The sequence below is a fragment of the Rhinolophus ferrumequinum genome, chromosome 3 (assembly GCF_004115265.2).
Source record: "Rhinolophus ferrumequinum isolate MPI-CBG mRhiFer1 chromosome 3, mRhiFer1_v1.p, whole genome shotgun sequence".
Lineage (NCBI taxonomy): Eukaryota > Metazoa > Chordata > Mammalia > Chiroptera > Rhinolophidae > Rhinolophus > Rhinolophus ferrumequinum.
The window spans coordinates 1,117,497-1,138,774 of record NC_046286.1 but is presented as its reverse complement, the minus strand read 5'-3'; the positions used below and the strand labels follow the sequence as shown (position 1 = coordinate 1,138,774).

The window sequence follows — 21,278 nt, the reverse complement described above, 5'->3', positions numbered from 1 at the left end:
CGCAAGACCTCCCGGGAAGTGTAGTTCCTGGGCCCGCAAGGCCCTCGCCTGTGGGTCTTACTCTGGCGCCACCCAGCGGCCCCACAGACCCACCTGTTTGTAAACCCATTCCCCCCACCCCTTCAGCAATTCAAGTCCAGGGTCCCTTTATAAATTTTGATTTCCTTCTAGTCTTCCTCAAGCCCATGACTATTTATACTAGATAGAGACTGGAGGTACTAGTGGAACAGAGAGGATCTTAAACCGCTGAACATTTTTAGGACAAAAGACTGGTTTCTTTATACAGATAGGTTGGGGAGATGGTTCTGTGCAATTTATACACAGCTAGACCTTTTGCCCTAGTGTCCTGAAATCAAAGATCTACAGATAAAAGGAACAGAGATTATACGTTCAAAAATGCACAGGTGCCAGTGGGAGTGAAACGAGAAAGGATCAGGAGGGTGGTGGAGGAACAGAAGAAGGCTCCTGGCCCTCAGAAAGCGCAGCTCTTTCTCACTTCACCCAAGAAATAGGAGGAGGTCACACAATTAAATTTGTGAACTCATCCCAAAGTGCTCCATATCTCACTGCTGAGTATCACTACTGTCACCTTCGAAGTACTCCCTTTGGGGAGCTATGCACCGACGCCAGCGTTTAACCCACCCTTCAAAGCCATTTTGGGACTCTTTTTCTGGAATGGCCATCAGAGCTGTCATCATATTACCCTTGATGTCCTGAATGTCATCAAAATGTCTTCCTTTCAAGATTTCCTTTATCTTTGGGTAAAGAAAAAAATCATTGGGGGCCTAATCAGGTGAGTAGGGAGTGTGTTCCAATAGTTATTTGTTTACTGGCTAAAAACTCCCTCACAGACAGTGCCCTGTGAGCTGGTGCATTGTTGTGATGCAAGAGCCATGAATTGTTGGTGAAAAGTTCAGGTCGTCATGCAGCCTCTTCAGCACTTCCAAATAGTAAAGTTGGTTAACTGTTTGTCCAGTTGGTACAAATTCATAATGAATAATCCCTCTGATATCAAAAAAGGTTAGCAACATTGTTGCAATGAGTTCGCCAACTTAACTGTCAGACCTCATACATTTCCTGTTATACAGTACTAAACACACTAACTCCTAGTCTTAGGTACTGGAGCACAGACACCTGTCAACAGCATCTCCTGCCCCTGAAACTATACCCCACCCCCAACACAGACATAGATCACAATCTCTCCCTGTGACCTCTTTCTGTCTTCCATTTGGTGTTTACCTCTGCTTCACAGTTAGTGACCACCAGTTCCTGGGGTCAGAAGTAGAGGGATGAGAGCTAGAGGGGCAGAACATGTATGAATCCTGAGACAGGGAGAGGGCAGCCTAAGTTAGGAGAGGATGAGCTCCCCCCCGCCCAAACCTCATCAGGCTGCGCAGGGAACCAGGCCTCCAGCTCAGAGGAAGTGGCTGAAACCTCTTTCAGGACGACTTTCACAAGTATTCCAGACCCAAATGAAAGGAGTGTGCTTAAAATGAAGATGCCCAGACCCACTACAGACCTTGATCAATCACTAAGGGCGAGCCCAGGAACATGCATTTTTAATACCCAGTGATTCTTACACATCAACAGAGGCCGTTGTCAAATCACCACACGACACAGAGATCACTTCAGTGGATCCTTTGTTCCATATTATGTTTTACCAACCAAAGCATCTCGCCACAAAGAACCACAGTCAAGGCACAAAGGTAAGAGGAGTCTGGACAAAGTCCTGTTGAGGTGGCAGGAGGAACTGAAATGCCCTCAATAAACTGCAGTTTCTTATCCCAATCTTCTGTGAACCCAATGACCCAAGCAGCAGATAGTCCAAGTCATTTCAGTTTGGTTTGGCATGCATTGCTTTACCTTTTTCAACAACATATGTACCCTACAGGTTGTGTGGTTTGGCCTAACATTAAATGATTTACATTCTCTGATAGGGGAAATGGCAAGTGGTGAAGAATGGCAGCAAACAAGTAGAAGACCGGCTCTTGTGAACACGTTTCTGCCCGGTGCACACAGGTACAAGGAAGATGGCCGTCTGGCCCTTCCCTACACACACCACCCTCTTCTACCCTGACCTTAGGCTGAGGAAGACTCCAGTTCCTTTCTCCATTTCTGGCTTGGAAACCATAGCCATGTAACATGTAAGGAGGCTGACAGCGTGGGAGTAATTATTTAGCAACATTCTTTAAGGCCAGAGCTTTGGATAGATATACTTTTCTTTTTCCTCTAATACCTGACTGTCTCCTTTCCAAGTTCCCTTGGGAAAGAAGTGAAAGCTATGCTCTCACTAGAGTGTCTTGAAGGATCGCTGGCACCTCACGTCTGAAGAGTAAGGTGGTCAACTTCTTGGAGACAATCAGCTCTAAGGGGGCAGGCAGTAAGCCAGCTCCGCTGAAGGCTGAGAGAAGGACCAGGTTCTCCTCCTTTTCCTTCTCACCCTTCTCCTCCCCACCTTCCTACCTCTGGCCGACCCTACTCACAATGACAACCTTACTCTGGGAATAGAAGACCAAAGAAACTCCTCTCCCCTTCATTAGTATCTAAGAATCTGTTCCTTTATCCCCCTTCCCTGACTTTTCTAACCTTCTTGATGCCCCATCTCTGTTAAGGGAAAGACTCCTCAACTTCTGGACCCATGAGAGCAACTGTCATTCATTTTTATTTCAATCTAGAGGTACATACACCCCTGTGGTCTTCCTCAAAAAATCAAGACTATTCTGGGTCAAAGAACACCTTAAAAAGATGTACAGGGGTTTCTGTCTCCTCCTCTGGTTTGAGCACATCAGACCCCCCCAAAGACTTGTTGATCCTGGAAAAGGCTCTCCCTTTCCAACCCGTCCTTGTGCAACAGAAAACCTGACAGACGTCAGGGGAGGTAATGCCTCTGAACCAGCTCCCCATATGACAGTTAGGAGGGCGACACAGCTGTGCTCTCATGCCAGCCCCGTCCTACTCCTCCTCCACATAAACCATTCTAGAAACCAAGGTGCTTCTTCTCCCTGACGGCTCACGACTGAACCCAGGCAGACACAAAGACGTCCCAGCAGGTCGCAGGAAGGCAGGCCCATAGCTCTTGACCCTGCCTCACTCCAATCATCGCCATGTCACTACCTGTCACTCCCAATCTGTGGGGGGCCTGATGGTAAGTGGTGCAGCATTCTTCCGACCAGCCCGGATGCCTGGGTAGAAGAGGGGCCAGAGTTTCTCAGTGAAAGTATCAGTGAAGGTGTAGATATGAGAGCGGTCTGTAACGTTGTAAAAAGACAGTGTGCCGGCCTCATAGTCTAGGAATATGCCCACTCGCTTGGGTTTCACCTTGATGTGCAAAGGGGTAAAAGGCGTGGTGGTGGCGGCGTATTTGTCCCCGTTCCACAGCCGCACCCGCCAGTAGCCAGTCTCAGGCAGCGGCGTCAGCTCGCCCTTGCGGCTCACAGAGTCCCGGCACACGCCCACTGCCCAGTGGGTCTTGTCGCCCACCTCCACCTCCCAGTAGTGTCGGCCTGAGGTGAAGCCCTCAGTGGCCAGGACACAAGGGTAGAAGGTGAAACGCCGTGGTGTGTCAGGGAGATCCCGGAGTCTTGTCTCCACGAACTTGACACTCTTACGATCTTCCGACAGGACTAGGTTAGGATGAGCAGTTTCAGGGTCCAGGGTCACATCCGCTGGCGGGAGAAGCCAGAGTGGGGAGCTAGATGAGGACGGGAATAGCTAAATGCCCCTGCCTCACTCTTCCAGCCTGCCTTCCAGAGTCTGCTCCCCTAAAAGCCCCGGGAACACCGTGGTTTGGTTAACTTTCTCAATCCAGGGTGTCAGCTACGGGAGGGGAGGGAACACCAGCTTCACTTCTCAGCCGGGTCCTAAAATCAGCAGATAATGCTGTCTTGGGGGGTGTAGGCCCCTGCCTGGTCCTCCCTCCAGGCCTCGATGTCATCACCTGTCTTACTGTGCAGAGAAGCACAGGCACAGTCCAATGACCAGAAAGAATGGAAAACGCTCAGAAGGACATAGAGAAGGTGTCGTCCGGGTCTAGGGCAGGGTGACTAGGTGTGTTTTCCTGGAACGGTCCTTCTTTATGATTCTTTTCTCTGAGTAAATACTAATGATATTTCCTTCCACTCTCAAGAGGGGACAAGTTTAGGCAAATTATTTAACTTTTCTGGGTCCCTATTCAGAAAAGTGAAGGCCTAAGAGTAGAAGACACCTACGGCTTCTCACTTGGAGTCCTGTGACCCAGAGGGACTGACAGCCAGCTAAAGGGGTGGGTGTGGTGTGGGCACAGACGAGATAGCTGAAGCCCAGATAAAGTAGGACCTAAAGACTTTCTTCTCTCTGCTGATTCCCTCTGCTACTTTCCTTTTGGGAATAACTCACCAATTAGCTGTTTAAGGATTTTCCTTAGGGCAAAGTACTGTCGGGGGAAATTGCTGAAGTTCTTTTCCAGCTCTATGGATACTGAAGTCACCTCCATGGTCTTCACCTTTTCACATCTAGGAGGGATAGGGAGATAGGGGAAGAAAGGGCAGGGTCAGGGGAAGCTCCAGTCGAGTGAGTATTCAGATGCTGACATCTTTAGGGAGAAACTACATTTCTCCACCCTCTGATTTTCTCCCTCCTCCCTGAGGAAAAATACTTGTGTATTGCTTTTTTTTTCCAATTTATGGAGAGCCATATGGTCCCCTGGATAGATCCTTATTTTAAGAATGAGTCCCAGAACTTTCTGGGGATATTGTTATATTTCATGCAAATGGGTAACCACCTCGCCCCCACCTTTCCCAACCCCTTCCTCCTTCCATCTTGTTTGGATACAGTTCCACGTACAGGCACAGGGAGAATCTGCTTCCACATTATCTTGGAATCTTTTTTAACAAGGAAGTCCTGATGCTCAAATGGAAAGAGGAAAGGAACGATTTGTCCCGATGATTTGTTTCTAAGAGGCTTCTTGGATGCAATGCACCCATATCCTACCCAGACTCTGTGTGACTTTTCTACACTTATTCCCCCAGCTCCTTACTGTACCCCTAAGTCTGTAAGCCAAGACCTGACTCACTCAGAGAGATACAAGAATCACTTACTTTTCCAGGGTACTTTTGACATCCTAGAGGGAAGGAGAAAAGAAAGCAAATTGGTCCTGGTAGTCAAGGGTCCTACAGACAAAAGGTTCCCCCACCCCTCCAAAGTTCTAGACTTCTAAAATAGGAACGGGGCAAACTGAGGGTCACAATCCAGGGGAAGCGCTCCAGAGCTACCTGAGCACATCTCTGCCAACTGCATCCCCACTTTCAACTTCTGGTCATCGCGAAACTTGGTCATTTCTATCACTTCCAAATGGTTCCTTGTGTGCTTGTCTTTGCTCCCCAAGCACACTGGGAGCTCGACGCAAGGTGCAGGGATTGTGTCTGCTCTTTACTCTGTCCCCCAAGTACCAACCACACACCTTGAGCATCAGTACAGATAGTTCCAGGCTGGTGGCATAGGAATGAATCACTTTCCCATTATGGTTTGGTATCCCCCGGCAGGTACTGGTCAATAAACATTAACAACTCTGTGCCAATCCTGATTTGCAAATACTTGGGGTCCAGAAGACAAAGAAGACAAATCTCTGCCCGCCAAGGATTTCCCAGTTTAATGTGGAAGGCAGAACACACATACATGAGAGGACATAAGAATAAATACCAAGGCATACATCAGCATGCAGAGAAATGCACAACGAAGCCTCACTGATTCAAAGGCTGGCAATCTGATCTCTAAGGTAAGAAATGTTTCTACAGCCTTACTAACACCATTCATCTGCTTAAGAGAACAAGTTATTTCAAACATTTTAGAGGCACCATTTACATATCAAAAACAATATATTATTTATACATAATTTCAAGTGTCCTTCAAACTAAGTTTCTATTCTTTTTTAGCACTAGGTAAATCAAGTTCCAGGACTTAAAAGTAATGGTAACTGCATTTACACAATTTTTAATGCATAGTATTTTTCACGAATTCAGACTAGATCCACTCCTTTCAAGAGAGTGGATTGTTTTCTTTGGTACAAATTAAGCACATAATTGTTGACAAGACGTAAGAACACAGAAATGATTAGAAGGGGATGGAAGAAATCAGAGAAGCCTTTCTGTAGAAATAGATCCTTTGAGTGTGTCTAGGAGAAAGAACTGGGTTTAGAGAAGTGGGGCAGAGGGAGCATCCCGGGCGGACAGAACGGCCTGTGCAAAGCTACACTGTGCTCGACCCGCGGTGCTGTGCAGGGGCAAAGGTCGAACCTTAAGCATCTCGAAGCCTGACTGTAAGCACTTGCCCTCCACCTCAGCAGCTAAGTGGGTCAGGTCCCGGCGCTTGTCCCCAAGGTGAGCAGCGTTTTCCCGGAGGCGCTGTAGAATGTCCTGTTCCTCCTCCTCCAGGCGCGCAAGCAACATGTGCTGTTCTTCATCCAGCCGCCTATGAAGCTCTTCAAATTCCTTTAGTATCTGCTGTCGGCGACTCTCCACTAGTCTCTGAGGAAAGAGGGAGTGTCTTATGTTTAGCAGGGCTGGTGGGGCACAGGGTGCCTTTCCCTCTCCAACCGCCACGCGTATGAATTAACACAGATTCCAGTGTCACTGAAAATATTTAACAGCACACTCATGTTTTTCTCCATTGCAATTTCCTTCTATAAGGAATGGCCCCATCTCCAATGTTACCCCCACTGAAGACTTGGGAGTGAAGTCCACTGGGGAGATTAGAAAAAAAAAAAATCAATGTTTAAAAAAGTTAATTTTCTTTAATTACATTAACTTCTAAAAAAGCAGTACTTTTATGTTTTAGTAAAAAAAAATTCAAGATATAAGAACTCAATAATACAATGACAAACTATTTTAGATATCAGAAATATCTGATATATCTGATGATAAACAGATAGCTGATGCAATCTGTTAAAAACAGGAAAGTATAAACACTGGAAAGTTGAGAGATAAGATTCTCATCATTTGTATGCTGCAAGACATCTACCTGATAAAAATATCTACCAGATAGAATCAACTGGAAAAATATCAGAATCGGTAAGATTTTGGTAATGGGCTGTTATAAAATATATATGTAGATTTCAGGGCTGACCCCGTTAAACAGTTTCGAGTCACTTCAGAGAATTGACAGTTGCCATCCTAGGAACAGGTTCCAAAGTTTCTCAGTAAATTACTTGTTTGAAATTTGAACCATGCTTTCTCTCAGCCAGCAAATGGACTTAAACTTGAACATTCCTGAAGTTTGAAAATACAGGACTCAAATAGCAGCCTGACCCTTACTGAGGGTTATCAGCAAGCACATCCTCCCTCGTGCTGAACCTCCACTGCAACAAGTGACCTCCCCAGAGGATTCTCCAAGTGGCACAGCCAATGGGGCAATCATCCCAAGAAGGGAGCAAAGTGAGAAGCAGAGACTGGGGCTCTGGAAGGAGAAGTGGAGGGGAGTGAGAGGCATGGCTGAGGGCAAGCAGAGGGGGCTCAAAGCCGGTGGGTGTAAAGCCTGGTGTTTCTGGACTTCAGCTAGCTGCCGAGAGAGGCTGAGGAGCTCCAGTTCTAGAGCTGCTGCTGCTTCCCATTCCACGGCTGCCCTCAGGCCCACATCAGGACAAAATATGTTCATTCCCACAACATTTACCTTTAGGTAAAGCACAGCAGTGTGTGTGCGTGCGCGTGCACAGGGGTTATGAATGGGTGGAACTTAGGATTAATAACTGAGGTAAACAGAAAGCAAAAGGGCTCTCCTCGTCTAATCCGCAATCCTTCCCTTTTTTCACTCTATATTTGTAGGCCAGTGGTTCTTAATGAGGGTGTTACCTCCCTCTAGGGATATTTTGGAAACGCGGGGTTGGGGGGGGCATTTTTGTTTGCCATGATGGAGGTGCTCCTGGCAAGAATGCTAGCATCTCCAATGTGTGAGACGACTCTGCAAGATAAACTGTCCTGCACCATTTTCTAGTGTTCTGCTGGATATTCAAAATCATAGGCCTGAACTTGAGTGCCGTTTTATACATAAACATAAGAGTAATTTTTATAGTTTCAATATACCTGAGTTTTTCAGGAATGGCTGAATAAGACTGTATTTTGTTTTACTTAGAACTTCACCAAAAGCTATTTATCATTTTGAAAAAATCATGTCACCAAGAGGTGAGCTGGTTGTGGTATTTGAGTCAACATTACTATACAATTACCTCAGTCTGAACCTGTTTTTGTTGCATTGTTGATGATGGCATATGTAGGTGCAAGGATCTAACTAAATTGTAGATGTCTTTCAGGATAGTTATATCCAAATATTACACAGATTTTATTACAAATTACTTTCTTTATGTTATATTATACATGACAGTCTCTTTTTATTATTTTACCAAAAGTTTTAAAGATTATTTTACCAATAACTTTCACCTCAGCATGGTTAATTACAAATTATTTTTAAAAGGGTCTGATTCTGGAGGTGGAGATAAGGGAGAAGGAGGAAGGAGAATTCAAATGGTCACAAAAGGAAGGTTAGTGGTAGTTTCTGAGACCATTGAAACAATGACTTACATTTTCAAAACCACCAAAGCTCTGTTTAAGTATTTACAAGTTTAAAAAATGTTTGTTCCCCTCTCTATCCTTTACCTTCAAGGTGATCAACAGGAAGAGGAAAGTTAATGCGGGGAATAAGCTTTGTTTTCACATATTTTAAATTTCTCAGGAGCTCTTCAAAAGATCAAAAAACTTTTTTTGTAAAGTTCAGCTTTGCAATCAAAATTAGTTCAAATTTAAAAAAACTGAAATGCTTGCTTTGTTAAAATGTAGAAAGGACTAAGGTAATAATACTTGCTTTTTGTTGAAATGTATTGTTTAAAAATTAGTGTTTCTACTATTTTTATGTCTGTGTTTAATTTCTGGTGATCCCTAAGTCTCAACACCAAAAACTCATGATTTCTTCTGGAATCTTTTAATGAGGTCAAATTTTTATGTTGTCTTCTGATGAACTTGCAACTATTTTTTGTGCCACGCCATTATGTATGTTTTCTACTTGACTGTAAGTGCAAGGAGGGCAGGAACTGTGTTTTTGCTCACTATTGTTTCCCAGTGTCAAATACAGGGTTGGCCTGTACTGGAAGCTTAATAAATATCGGTTGATTCAAGCAGAACTAGCATCTTTGGTTTTACCGCAAACTGGCTGTGTGCTCGGACTAGACTTGGACCATCCAAGTTCAGCTTCCTCTTGCATAAACTAGGGGTAATGACACCTACCTTACAAGGTTTCTAAGTTCACCCTTGCCAAAGATGACCTCCAGGACTTTCTTCCCTTTGTCTTGTAGCTTCTCTATATACCACTTGTGCCAAGTCTAGCCTGAACTCAGAAATTCAAGCTGAGCAGAACCCTAAGACCTACTACAATGCTGGAAGTTTGGAATGCCATGGACACCCAATGAATTAATGCATAGGAGTCAATAAATACTAGTTATTATTACTGCTACTACTGATACTTGTTTACTGCCCAATAGAAGAAATAAAGCAGATACCAAAATATCATGCTACAAATATGGTAATGCTATGTAAGAGATGAAAAACTATATGAAAACTAAGCAAGCTAATTTCTGAAGGGTCAGTCAGGAAAAGCTGCATACGAAGTGGCTTTCATTCTGCCTGAAGGGTGGATAGGATCCTCCAGGTAGAGGATGGGGAGGGGAGGAACATTCTAGGAACATCATCTGGCACACTTGAGCTTACCTGAGTTAAGACAATGTGGTCCTAATGCCACTGGGCAGTTCTTCTGGGAGCTCTTGGTCGGCTCCCTCTCCCTTCCTGCCCAGTGAACCTTCTAACTTCTCCTCTCCTCAGTCCCTCTAAGAAACTCCTATCCCTACACTCCCAGCAGAGCCTCCTTCCCTGCTGTACAAAGAAAAGGAGACCAACGGGCTCGAACTCCCTCAACTCGCAGACGTAAGTTGTCTGTCCTTCACCTCTTACGTCCTTCTCCTCAATACTTAACTCATGACAAGTAATTTAAGTACAATGTTTAATGACAATCAAGCCTAAGAAAATACCATCCTTTTGAGGGAACAGCGTTCTTCTAATGAATTAAAACTTGTGGACTAAGTAATGTGTGGCTAACATCTGGTTAATTGCCTGTGGCACAGCCCACGTGGGGTCGTTGCCTTTACCTTGAGCTCTCCAGGTTTCTTTTCCTCGGAGGACTTACAGCGGGTGATCTCCTGCAGCTTCTGCTCCAGGGGCTCCAGGCACTTCTGCAGTTTTTCCTGAGGGGTGGGAAGTGGGACAGGTGGCAACTGGGGTTGGCTGGTACAGCCAACATTCAAAAGTTAACCCATTTGTTTTAAACCACTTGTTTGCATTCTATCCATCTCACCACCTCTTGATCCAACTCACTTCCTTGACTGTCATTTGGGGTGGCAATTTCTTCTAGGTCCCTCCTCCTGCCACTAGCCTGTCCCCATCACCTTCCTTGCTCACTAAACTTTCCTCTCACTGAATCTTAGTGGTCCAGCTATCACCAACCTTATCCATTTTCCAAGTCAACTAACAGCCTATTACTGTCAAAGTGACTTTCCGTACCCTGATATCATTCTTTAAATTTGTCCTCCCATCCAACTCTAACCACCTGCAAATATAATCTTAATTACTTATATCGCAAACTACCTTAAATCTTGTTTCCAAGATTTTACTAACATAATTAAGCAAAGTACTTGATAAACTGCTAAGAGATTAAAATCTCTAGTTTCTGTTACTCAAACATTTATCCTGTGTCCCAGCAATAAGTCAAACCAGACATCATGTTATCCATTATCTGGGGATAATGGGTAACAGACTGGTTCAGCTTCACCTGGTGGCAATCAGTCTAAAGTGATGTCACCCTATTCCCAATACCAATGGGAAGAACAGGGGTGGTCTGAGCAGGCAGACGGAATGAGGAAACCAGAACACTTTTCAGTTCTTCCTAAGTTTGATCTTCTCCATGTGGTTTCATTCATTTATAGAATGATACAGCCCAATACCACATATACTCAAATGTGTTAGAAAAGTCCAAGAGAAATTTTGGGGTACTGCTCACCACTGCTCTTATTCATGCTTGAGGATAACTGATCAGATGGACTACGTATCCCACGCCTGTAGCTCTGAGGGGAATCCAGAATGAAGACCAGATACAGTCTGGAGCTTATGATCCTCTACCCAGGGAGCCCCTGCCCCCTCTGTGCTCTTCCCTTTTGCCCCATGTTGACATCATGTGTCTGGTTCCCCACCTTGTATTCCTGTGTGGCATCGTCCAGTGGTGCGACGTTGTGGGCCCGGTGAGTGTGGGAAATTGCACATATCAAACATACAGCCTCCTGGTCCTCATAGCAGAAGAGGCTGAGGGCCTCATGGTGCTGAGGGCAGAGGCTCTCATCCCGGATCTTCCGCTTGACGGCCTGCAGCTGCTTGGCAATTTCCACCATACTGCCTAGTTGACGATTAGGCCGCAGACTGCGGTAGCGAGATGTCTTTCGACAGACAGGACAAGGGAAGTCCCTCTCTAGGTCCTCCCACCAGCGTGTGATGCAAGCTTTGCAGAAGTTGTGCCCACACTCAATGATGACAGGCTCCTTCAGATACTCCAGGCACACAGAGCAACTTGCCTCCACTTGTAAGTTCTCCAGGGCTGCGGCTGTGGAGGCTGCAGAAGCCCCAGCCTCTAACAGACTTGTCTCTGCCATTATTTAACTTTGGGACAGGAAGGGAGCAGAGAAAAATGTTAGTTGGAGGTTTAATTTTTCTGCATCCCTGCTCTGACATTTACCCCCATGTAAAATCCTAACTCCACATTTAGCCCCATTTTGGTATTTCACATCTTCTCTTGCACCAGATTCAACCTCTCTTTTGTTTCTCCATTTTCAAAACTTTTGACTCCCAGCTATCGATCTAATTTTTTTTCATCTTCAGCAAACTGACACACAACTGCCAATCTCTTCTGTTTTTCACCTCTGCTTTCTCTTGTTAGAAATGGAGGCTTCTTTCAACTCTAGCTCAGTATACTTCTCCTGATCCAGGCTCATACCACTTCTATCTTAAAACCAATAATGCCAGACCAATTTATCCCTAGTGTGACATATTTTTCTAATAGATGAGAAAGGAGTTTGCGAAAGTGCAAAATGCCATTAAAGTCAAAGTATTAAGATCTCTTAAATTAGGTATATTTTAAAGTTTAATGTTACAGAAGAGTTTTATTACAATAGTCCATTGGAGCCCAAGCTTGATTCTCTGCCACTATTCTCTCTCTCTTTCAAACAGTAATAAATGGAATTAGTTAGGCAAGGCTAACAACCTTCTTTTCAGGAAAGATTGAAATTCTTCTTCCTTTTATCAGACTAGTGTAGAGGAAGTGTGCCCTCCTCTTGGAATGAAATGATTCACACAACATCCTATTCTATTTGTGTGCAATTGTACATTTGGAACTTCCGAAAAGTGATAAACTCATGGCAACTATACTAAAGAGTGTGTTACTGAGTCCAGGCTGAGAACTTCTTGAAAAGAGGGATGAAAAAATCTATTTTAAATATCCTGCAGGGACTGGAGTCTTATGAAATAGCTATCGATAACTAATTCCTTGGACATACTGTGCCTCCAACTATAGGTTTTGGAGTGGTTGGGAATGAAAAGTAAAGAAGGCAATCAAAATCTCCAAGTGAAGCCTCAAAAGAGTTGGAAATGCATAAAGCATTTATAAAAGCAGAAGACTGGTCCCCTACTCCATCCTTAAAATGTCACCATTTTAATCTATGAAATGGTTGGTTTCTCTATCCCTATCACCCCACCTTCCACCCTCCCTCCCCTCCAAGGGTCCCAACAGAAGGAAAGAAATTTAGTATGTCTATGTGCTGAGAGAGGGTCTATGTGCCCCTATAATGAGTTGGGTTAACAATGATTATTCCTGTATATATTGATGGCACACGTGAAATGTGTTAACTTGGAGTAGTAACTAATTTGGACCTCAATTTCTTTCCTGAACCAGGAGACCATTCAGTTAGATGATTTTTCTCCACCTATGGAACTCCAACTGTGAGTAGTGATCCTGCCCTTACCCCAATATTCTAGGAATTAGGTGTCCTCCTCACCTGGGGTGAGTTGAATTGTACGCAGTTAGGGACCAGGAGGGATCTGACTGGCAAAGAAGTGGTGTGAAAGAAATGGGGAAAAGGTCAGGAGAGTATGGAGAGGGCTTGGAGCTACAGCCATAGTGAGGCCTCGGGCGCCTCTGGATTGGTCATTTCTTTCCCTCTGTTCCTCGTGTCTCTGTAGAAGGGCAAACTTCAGGGACGTCCTCATTTTGTTTCTACCACTGTCCGGGGTCCCACCTTGCGACCCTCTCCTGAGCGTGGTCCACAACTCGGTCCCACCCCCGGCTCCTTCTCCCGTCAGATCTGGCGCAGGGGTACTGGAGAGGAGGGAGAGGTTGGCAGGGAAGGAGGGATGAGTGTCCAGGTCGGGAGGAGTGTGACGTGAAGGTGGGATGCCCGCTGCTATGACGCAGCCGAGACCCGCGGCGACCGCGTCAGAGTTTCACCGGGGGAGGCGAGCGGCAGCGGGACGGGGAAACGGCGGGGTAGCCAAGCAACGCCGGACGCGCTGACGTCGCCGGGGCGGCAAAACGTCCGCCCGGGCCCGAGGCGGGAGGAGGCAGCGGTGGTTACGTGCGGGGGGCTGGTGACGCAGTCGCGGGGCGCTGGGACGCGGCGTGCGGAACCGGCCGGCGGGGCAGGCCCCGGGGCCCGGGCGCGGCGGCGGGACAGCACCTACCTTCCCGGCTTCGGGTCCGGTAGTGCGGGGCGCGGAGCCGCCGGAGCACTGCCTCCCTCTTTCCTCCTCCCCCCGCCCCCGCCCCGCAGCGCGACACACAATACTCGCCGGAAGCGGAAACGGCGCCGAGAGGCTCGTGTCAGTGGAAGCCGTGGTATCGGCGGGTGGCCGCGGGAGGGCCTGGCGGTGCCTGCGGAAGAAGGCGGGAGGCCGGTGGTGAGAATCTGCAGGAGGAGTCAAGGGCGAGAAGGGACCTGGAGGGGCAGGTGGCTGAAACGTTGTCGTCCAGGTGACCTGAGGAATCCGCTGGAGAGAGGGCCGCGCATGCGCGTGGCTGAGCTCTGAAGCCCATTGCCCGCAGGGCGCCGACGGGCGCGGGCAGGCGAGGCTCTCCGGGCCCGGCAGCGGCTCGGACTCTGGCTGGGCTCGGCTGACCCCGGGTGGCGCCGGGAGCCGACGGGGGCGGGGCGAGGGCGGGCGGCGGACTTTCAGTTACACTTATCCTCTGCAGGCCATTCCGGGGAGAAGGTGGCTAGGTGAGGCGCGGCCAGTTACGTGGTGGACCTGCGGGTCTCAGCAGGCACGTCACTTCCGACTAGTTTAGAGTTAGCCCTTTACGGTTCAGGGATTAAGTACATTCTCCCAGCCGTGGGCTTTAAGTGCTCCTCGCCCTACCTCTACTATGCGAGCTTTAAAGAAATGATCACCTCCCCCGCTGGACTGGGAGTCCCGATTGAGCTGGTACCGCGACTCTACTGCTCACCTTTGTATACTCAGCTCCTTGCTTGGGCCCGGCCGCGAGCGCGCCCGAAACGCCCGTTAACTATGTGCGAGCCCAGGCGCGCTCTTTCCTCTTTGGGGCTGTGACTTGAGTTTCTTCGCGAGAGCAGATGGTGCTTGTATGGAGACTACAGATTTTTGCAATATAGTCCCCTGTTTTCCTCTCCTGATGTTGGAAGCTTCGCAGCAGGTGGTTTTGCAGCGATGAAGCAGAGGAAGCCTCTGCTGAAAGAGGTGTGATGAGACTGGGGAGGAGCTAGCGATGAGTAGAGGGGTGATGGGGCAGGGGAAAAGTTGGGGCTGGGCAGGAGTAGGTGCTGGGTAAAGGTGTAAAGGGGGCGGGGAGGAGTTAGTCCAAGGTGGGTAGAGTAGGCAGCTTGCCCCGCCGGCTCTCCCCCGACGTTTGGCATGCAGAATGCTTACTGAAAGAGAGGAAGGAGCAAGTTTTGGTGTACCCCGCCGAGGGAAATGGCCAGTGACCCAACTTGTTCCTGTGTAAATTGTGATGTTATTTACACTGTGCAGCATTTAACCTCATCCTAGGAGCCAGAAACTATTTACTTGCAGAAAATATTAAAAAGTGCGCGTTATAAAGATTTTGATCACACATGTTAAGTACAATTAGTTTACTTTTTCTTTACTGGTTTCCTTTTTGTTCACTTTTCTTTTTAAGGTTGCCAATGATTGAAGAGGATTAAACTTGAGAAAATCACATTTATTAACTTTTCCCTCATTGCTATTTGGCCATTAGGGATTTTAGCAACAGTACTTGTTCTAGTTCACAAAACGTCTCAATTCTAAGGTAGGGTAATTTGAAAGCCACTAACTGGATAGTCAGCCTCTTTAGCTTTGTTTTGGAGAGAGAGTCATCAGTTGTAATGTTGATTTGTACCAAGGGATTTCCAACACAGGACCATGCAAAAATGAAGTATAATAATGAGATAACATTTTTAATGAGACGAAAAGTTAGAAATACACACTTTAATGTTTTTATATCAGGAAGGGAGAACAGAAGCAACTAGCTTAAAATTACTGAGTCATGTAGAAGAAATGGGTATATTAGCAGTACAGGTAGAAAACTGGTCAAAGTCACGTATGGTGGCTTGGGGATGAAGAGGGTTCAACTATCCAGACTTCTGAGACTCTTACCCAGAAAAACGCAAGGCATCGAATTTTCCCCCACCTTTTTTTTTCCACTTTTTAATTATGAAAAATTTCAAGAATAGACAATCTTCAGTTTGCTTTTTATACTTTATACTGACTATCTTCTATCTTTTTCAGTTACATAAAACTACCTCATTCTTTTTCAAGTCTGTGTTAGTCATTGTGTAGACATATAATTTATTCAGCCATTTTATTTTGAGTACACATTTAGGTTCTTCCCAAGTCTTATTAAATAAAAGCTGTAGTGAACATCCTTGCACATATATGTTTCCCCCCAGTTTTATTGAGATATAATTGACATACAACATTGTATTACTTTAAGGTGTGCAAGGTGATTTAATATATTTGCACATGTATCTTTAGATGGTCATACCATTTATTAGTAGGACAGATTCCTAGAAGTTGGGCTGTTGGGTCAAAAGGCATAAAAATTTAAAAGTCTAATAAGGTTGTATGTCCACACCAGCATATGATGAGATAGTCTGTTTCCCTACTATGGAGCCAGTGCTTACATTTTCAGGTGTAAAAAAAATTTAGTAATATTTTTCATTTAACTTTTTTTTTTTGAAAGTAATTGCGGTTTTTGCAATTATTTTAACCCTTTACACCGCAATTACTTTTTAAAAAGATCTTATTGGGGGACAGTGTGTTTTCCCAGGGCCCATCAGCTCCAAGTGGACGTCCCTCAACCTTGCTGTGGAAGGTACAGCCCACTGGCCCACGTGGGAATCGAACCGATTGCTGTTCAGAGCCCATGTTCCAACTAACTGAGCCACCCTGCTGCTCCGTCATTTAACATTTTTAATGATTGCATAACAGGTCTTGTTCTGCAGATACCATACATTTTTTTTTTGTTTTTTTTTTTTTTTGTTTATAGCAGCTTTATTCATAATTGCCAAAACTTGGAAGCAACCGAGATGGCTTTCAATATGTGAATGGATAAACAACTTATGGTACATCCAGACAATGGAGTATTCACTGCTAAAAAAAAAGGAAAAAAAGTGGGCTAAGGGATCAAATATATGGTGACGAAAAGAGAACTGACTGACACTGGGTGAACACACAAAGTGATATATAGATTATGTATTACAGAATTGTACACCTGAAACCTATGTAACTTTACCAACAATTGTCACCCCAATAAACTTTAATTTAAAACAAAACAAAAAAAAGTGAGCTATCGAGCCATGAAAAGATATGAAGGAATCCTAAATTTACTTTGCTCTGAAAGAAGTCAATGTGAAAAGGCAACTGTATGATTCCAACTGTATGACATTCTGGAAAAGGCAAAGCTATGGATACAGAAAATGTGTCAGGGGTTAAATAGGTGGAGCACATAATTTTTAGGGCAGTGAAGCTATTTTGTATGACACTATAATGGTGGATATGTCATTATACATTTCTCAAAACCCATAGAATGTAAAACATAAAGAGTGGACCCTAATGTAAACTATGGGCTTTCGGGGATAATGAAGTGTCAATGTACGTTCAATAAATGTACCCCTCTGGTGCAGGATGTCGACAGTAGGGAAAATGGGGGAGTGCAGGGAACAGAATTTGGGAACTCTAGTTTCTGCTCAATTTTTTCTGAAAATTTAAAACTGCTTAAAAAAATCTATTAATTAAAAGAAAACCAACTTATATTCTATATGTTATAGCTAAATACCTGAAGCAGCAGGGGCAGTCACTTTTTGGCAGACCTGAAGTACAGAATCCAGACATTCACATCTGTACTCCAGGCATCAGGCAACACTGAGGATGGCCAGGACAGGGCACAGCAATCACTGGGATACAAATCAATGTATCTGTGAGCTATCTATCCACCGTTTATTCTTTATTAAGACATGGCCAATCCAAAAGGAATGATATGATTGTGTTCAAACCAGGTTGCTTCTACTTCTTCATTGTAGTTAATCTTTCCATCATCCTCTTATTCCTCTTAACACAATCGGGGCATAACATATTATCTTCTAGGTCTGGGTATGGGAAAGTGCAGGCCGGCAACAGGAAGAGAGAGATCATCTTCTTGGGAGGGTCAGGCACCCACGCCTGACCTGCATAGAACTGCAGGTGAACCCAACCCTCTCTGTCTGCCAAGAGAGGTCTGCCGTGGACCACACACCACCTGACACCAGACGTTTGCAGCAGAAAGTTCTCAGCAGAAGCAGGAATGGGACATGAATTCATAGCCTTAGGTTGAACGGCTCTTGCAGCAAGTCTTGCCCATGCTGCCAACATGGCTTCCTGAGCTGAAGTTATCACTTCAACGCTGTTGGTCATTTGCTCTCTCTCACTCATCTTACAACTTTTCTTACTCCTTGCTTTCTTGGTCACCATCTTGCATTTCTTTGAACTTGACTCCTGTAGTATTTCAGGAATGTTTTGTTTTTCTTCAGAGTATGCATGTTCCTTGAGCCTCAGATAAACGTCTATTTTCTTGCCATCAGTACTCAAATTAAATTGTTGGCACCAGTTCCGCAAAGTGTCCCAACGCACTTTATTAATTGAAGGCAAAATGGTCGGCAAGGGGAGCATTGGTTTTGGACAAGCTTTGAACTGTTCACTCGTTTGAGGAAGATAAACTTCATCATCTGTCCTAGGAATCTTCAGGTTGTCTTCTGAGATTGAAGAAATGCTTGGTTCCATTTCACGTTCTTCATTAGTTTCCTCACTAACTGGAACCAATGTGAGAATCACACTTTCTTCCTCTAATTCAACCTTAAAGTAATCCTTTTCGCTGCTATCAAAATTTGAATTTGCCATTCCCAGGAACACTCAGAGAACAGCAAAGCCAGCACAGTTAAGGATACCTGCAGTTTACTCCTTTTCACCATACATTTTTCAGCACTTTCTCAGCAGGCGGGCATTTACTTAGGTTTTTTTCCCCTTTTTTTCCCTGCTGCATAAATGGTGTTACAATAAAGATTCTCTGAACATATGCCCTTATGTGTAGTGCATTTATTATTGTGAGAAGGGTTCCTGGGTAGAAACATTGTGGAGTTATAATCTTAATGGGTATTGCCATATTGGTTTTCTTTTGTTTTTATTTAAAGTTTATTGGGGTGACAATTGTTAGTAAAGTTACATAGATTTCAGGTGTACAGTTCTGTATTACATCATCTATAAATCCCATTGTGTGTTCACCACCCAGAGTCAGTTCTCCTTCCATCACCATATATTTGATCCCTTTTACCCTCATCTACCAACCTCCCCCAGCCCCCCTTACCCTCTGGTAACCACTAAACTATTGTCTGTCTATGAGTGTTTCTCATTTGTTTGTCTTGTTCTTTTGTTCTTTTTGGTTTATATACCACATATCAGTGAAATCATATGGTTCTCTGCTTTTTCTGTCTGACTTATTTCGCTCAGCATTAAAATCTCAAGATCCATCCATGTTGTCACAAATGGTCCTATTTCATCTTTTCTAACTGTCAAATAGTATTCCATTGTGTATGTATATCACAACTTCTTTATCCATTCATCTATCGAAGGACGTTTTGGTTGGTTCCATGTCTTGTTCACCATAAATAAAGCTGCAATAAAACATTGGAGCACACGTGTCTGTCTTCATGGATAAATGTTTTTGGATTTTTTGGGTAGATACTCAGGAGAGGGATTGCTGGGTCATATGGTAATTCTATTCATAATTTTTGGAGGAACCTCTGCACTGCCCTCCATAGCGGCTGCACCAGTCTGCATTCCCACCAACAGTGTATGAGGCTTCCTTTTTCTCCACAGCCTCTCCAACACTTGTTACTATTTGTCTTTTTGATGATAGCCATTCTGACTGGGGTGCGGTGATGTCTCATTGTGGTTTTTATTTGCATTTCTCTGATGATTAGTGATGTTGAGCATTTTTTCATGTCTATTTGCCATTTGTCCTCTTTGGAGAAATGTCTCTTCGGGTTGTCTGCCCATTTTTCAATTGGGTTGTTTGTTTTTTTGTTGTTGAGTTGCATGAGTTCCTTGTATAGTTTGGATATTAGCCCCTTATTGGAAGCACTGTTTGCAAAAATCTCCCATTCACTTGGTTGCCTCTTTATTTTGTCGATGGTTTCTTTTGCTGTGCAGAAGCTTTTAAGTTTGATATAGTCCCATTCATTTATTTTAGCTTTTACTTCCCTTGCCTTTGGAGTCAAATTCATAAAATATTCTTTGAACCCAAGGTCCATAAGTTTAGCACCTATGTTTTCTTCTATGCAGTTTATTGTTTCAGGTCTTATATTTAAGTCTTTGATTCATTTTGAATTAATTTTGGTACATGGTGACAGATAGCAGTCCAGTTTCATTCTTTTGTATGTGGCTTTCCAATTCTCCCAGCACCATTTATTGAAGAGACTGTCTTTTCTCCATTGTATGTTTTTTGCTTCTTTGTCAAAAATTATCTGTTCATATTTATGGGGGTTTATTTCTGGGTTCTCAATTCTATTCCATTGGTCTACGTGTCTGTTTTTCTGCCAGTACCATGCTGTTTTGATTATTGTTGCCCTGTAGTACAAGCTAAAGTCAGGGAGTGTGATACCTCCAGCATTGTTCTTTTTTCTTAAGATTGCTTTGGCTATTCGGGGTCTTTTGTGGTTCCAAACAAATCTGATGATTTTTGTTCTATTTCTTTAAAAAATGCCATTGGGATTTTGATGGGGATTGCATTAAATCTGTATATTGCTTTGGGTAATATTACCATTTTTTTTTTAAGATTTTTTTTTTTTATTGGGGAAGGGGAACAGGACTTGATTGGGGAACAGTGTGTACTTCCAGAACTTTTTTTCCAAGTCAAGTTGTCCTTTCAATCATAGTTGTGGAGGGTGCCGTTCAGCTTCAAGTTGTTGTCCTTTCAGTCTTAGTTGTGGAGGGCGCAGCTCAGCTCCAGGTCCAGTTGCCGTTGCTAGTTGCAGGGGGCGCAGCTCACCATCCCTTCCAGGAGTCGAACCAGCAATCTTGTGGTTGAGAGGATGGCTCCAACCAACTGAGCCATCTGGGGAGCTCAGGGGCAGCTCAGCTCAAGGTGCTGTGTTCAATCTTAGTTGCAGGGGGCGCTGCCCACCATCCCTTGCGGGACTCGAGGGATTGAACTGACAACCTTGTGGTTGAGAGCCCACTGGCCCAAGTGGGAATCGAACCGGCAGCCTTCGGAGTTAGGAGCATGGAGCTCTAACCTCCTGAACCACTGTGCTGGCCCCAGTATGGCCATTTTAACTATGTTGATTCTTCCAATGCATGAGCACAGAATGTTTTGCCATTTCTTTGTGTCTTCTTCAGTTTCTTATAAAAATGTCTTGTAGTTTTCAGCATATAGGTCTTTCACATCCTTGGTTAAGTTTATTCCTAGGTATTTTATTCTTTTTGCTGCAATTACAAAAGGAATTGTTTTTTTTTATTTCTTTTTCTGAGATTTCATTGTTAGCATATAGGAATGCAGTGGACTTTTGTACGTTGATATTGTAGCCGGCAACTTTACTATATTCGTTGATTGTTTCTAATAGCTTTTTGGTGGAGTCTTTAGAGTTTTCTATATACAGCATCATGTCATCTGTAAGCAGTGAC

At 44.5% G+C, this 21,278-nt stretch overlaps 2 protein-coding genes across 4 annotated transcripts; both read right to left on the bottom strand.

Moving 5' to 3' along the window:
* Nucleotides 1–1,639: 1,639 nt before the first annotated feature.
* TRIM39 (tripartite motif containing 39) lies at nucleotides 1,640–14,804 on the bottom strand. 3 transcript variants are annotated; one of them, XM_033102570.1, is made up of 8 exons: nucleotides 14,085–14,804; nucleotides 13,899–13,980; nucleotides 11,258–11,717; nucleotides 10,160–10,255; nucleotides 6,270–6,500; nucleotides 5,076–5,098; nucleotides 4,375–4,490; nucleotides 1,640–3,665 (listed from the first exon to the last, which is right to left on the bottom strand). In XM_033102570.1, the coding sequence occupies exons 3-8, from the start codon at nucleotides 11,708–11,710 to the stop codon at nucleotides 3,118–3,120; spliced, it is 1,467 nt and encodes a 488-aa protein (XP_032958461.1). In that variant the 5' UTR covers nucleotides 11,711–11,717; nucleotides 13,899–13,980; nucleotides 14,085–14,804; the 3' UTR covers nucleotides 1,640–3,117. The 3 variants fall into 3 exon arrangements, with proteins under 3 accessions (XP_032958461.1, XP_032958462.1, XP_032958460.1); XM_033102571.1 differs by having other exon boundaries at nucleotides 14,554–14,572; XM_033102569.1 differs by having other exon boundaries at nucleotides 13,791–14,804.
* Nucleotides 14,805–17,555: 2,751 nt separating this feature from the next.
* LOC117020257 (developmental pluripotency-associated protein 2-like) lies at nucleotides 17,556–18,534 on the bottom strand. Its single transcript, XM_033102609.1, has one exon. The coding sequence runs from the start codon at nucleotides 18,495–18,497 to the stop codon at nucleotides 17,628–17,630; it is 870 nt and encodes a 289-aa protein (XP_032958500.1). The 5' UTR covers nucleotides 18,498–18,534; the 3' UTR covers nucleotides 17,556–17,627.
* Nucleotides 18,535–21,278: the final 2,744 nt, after the last annotated feature.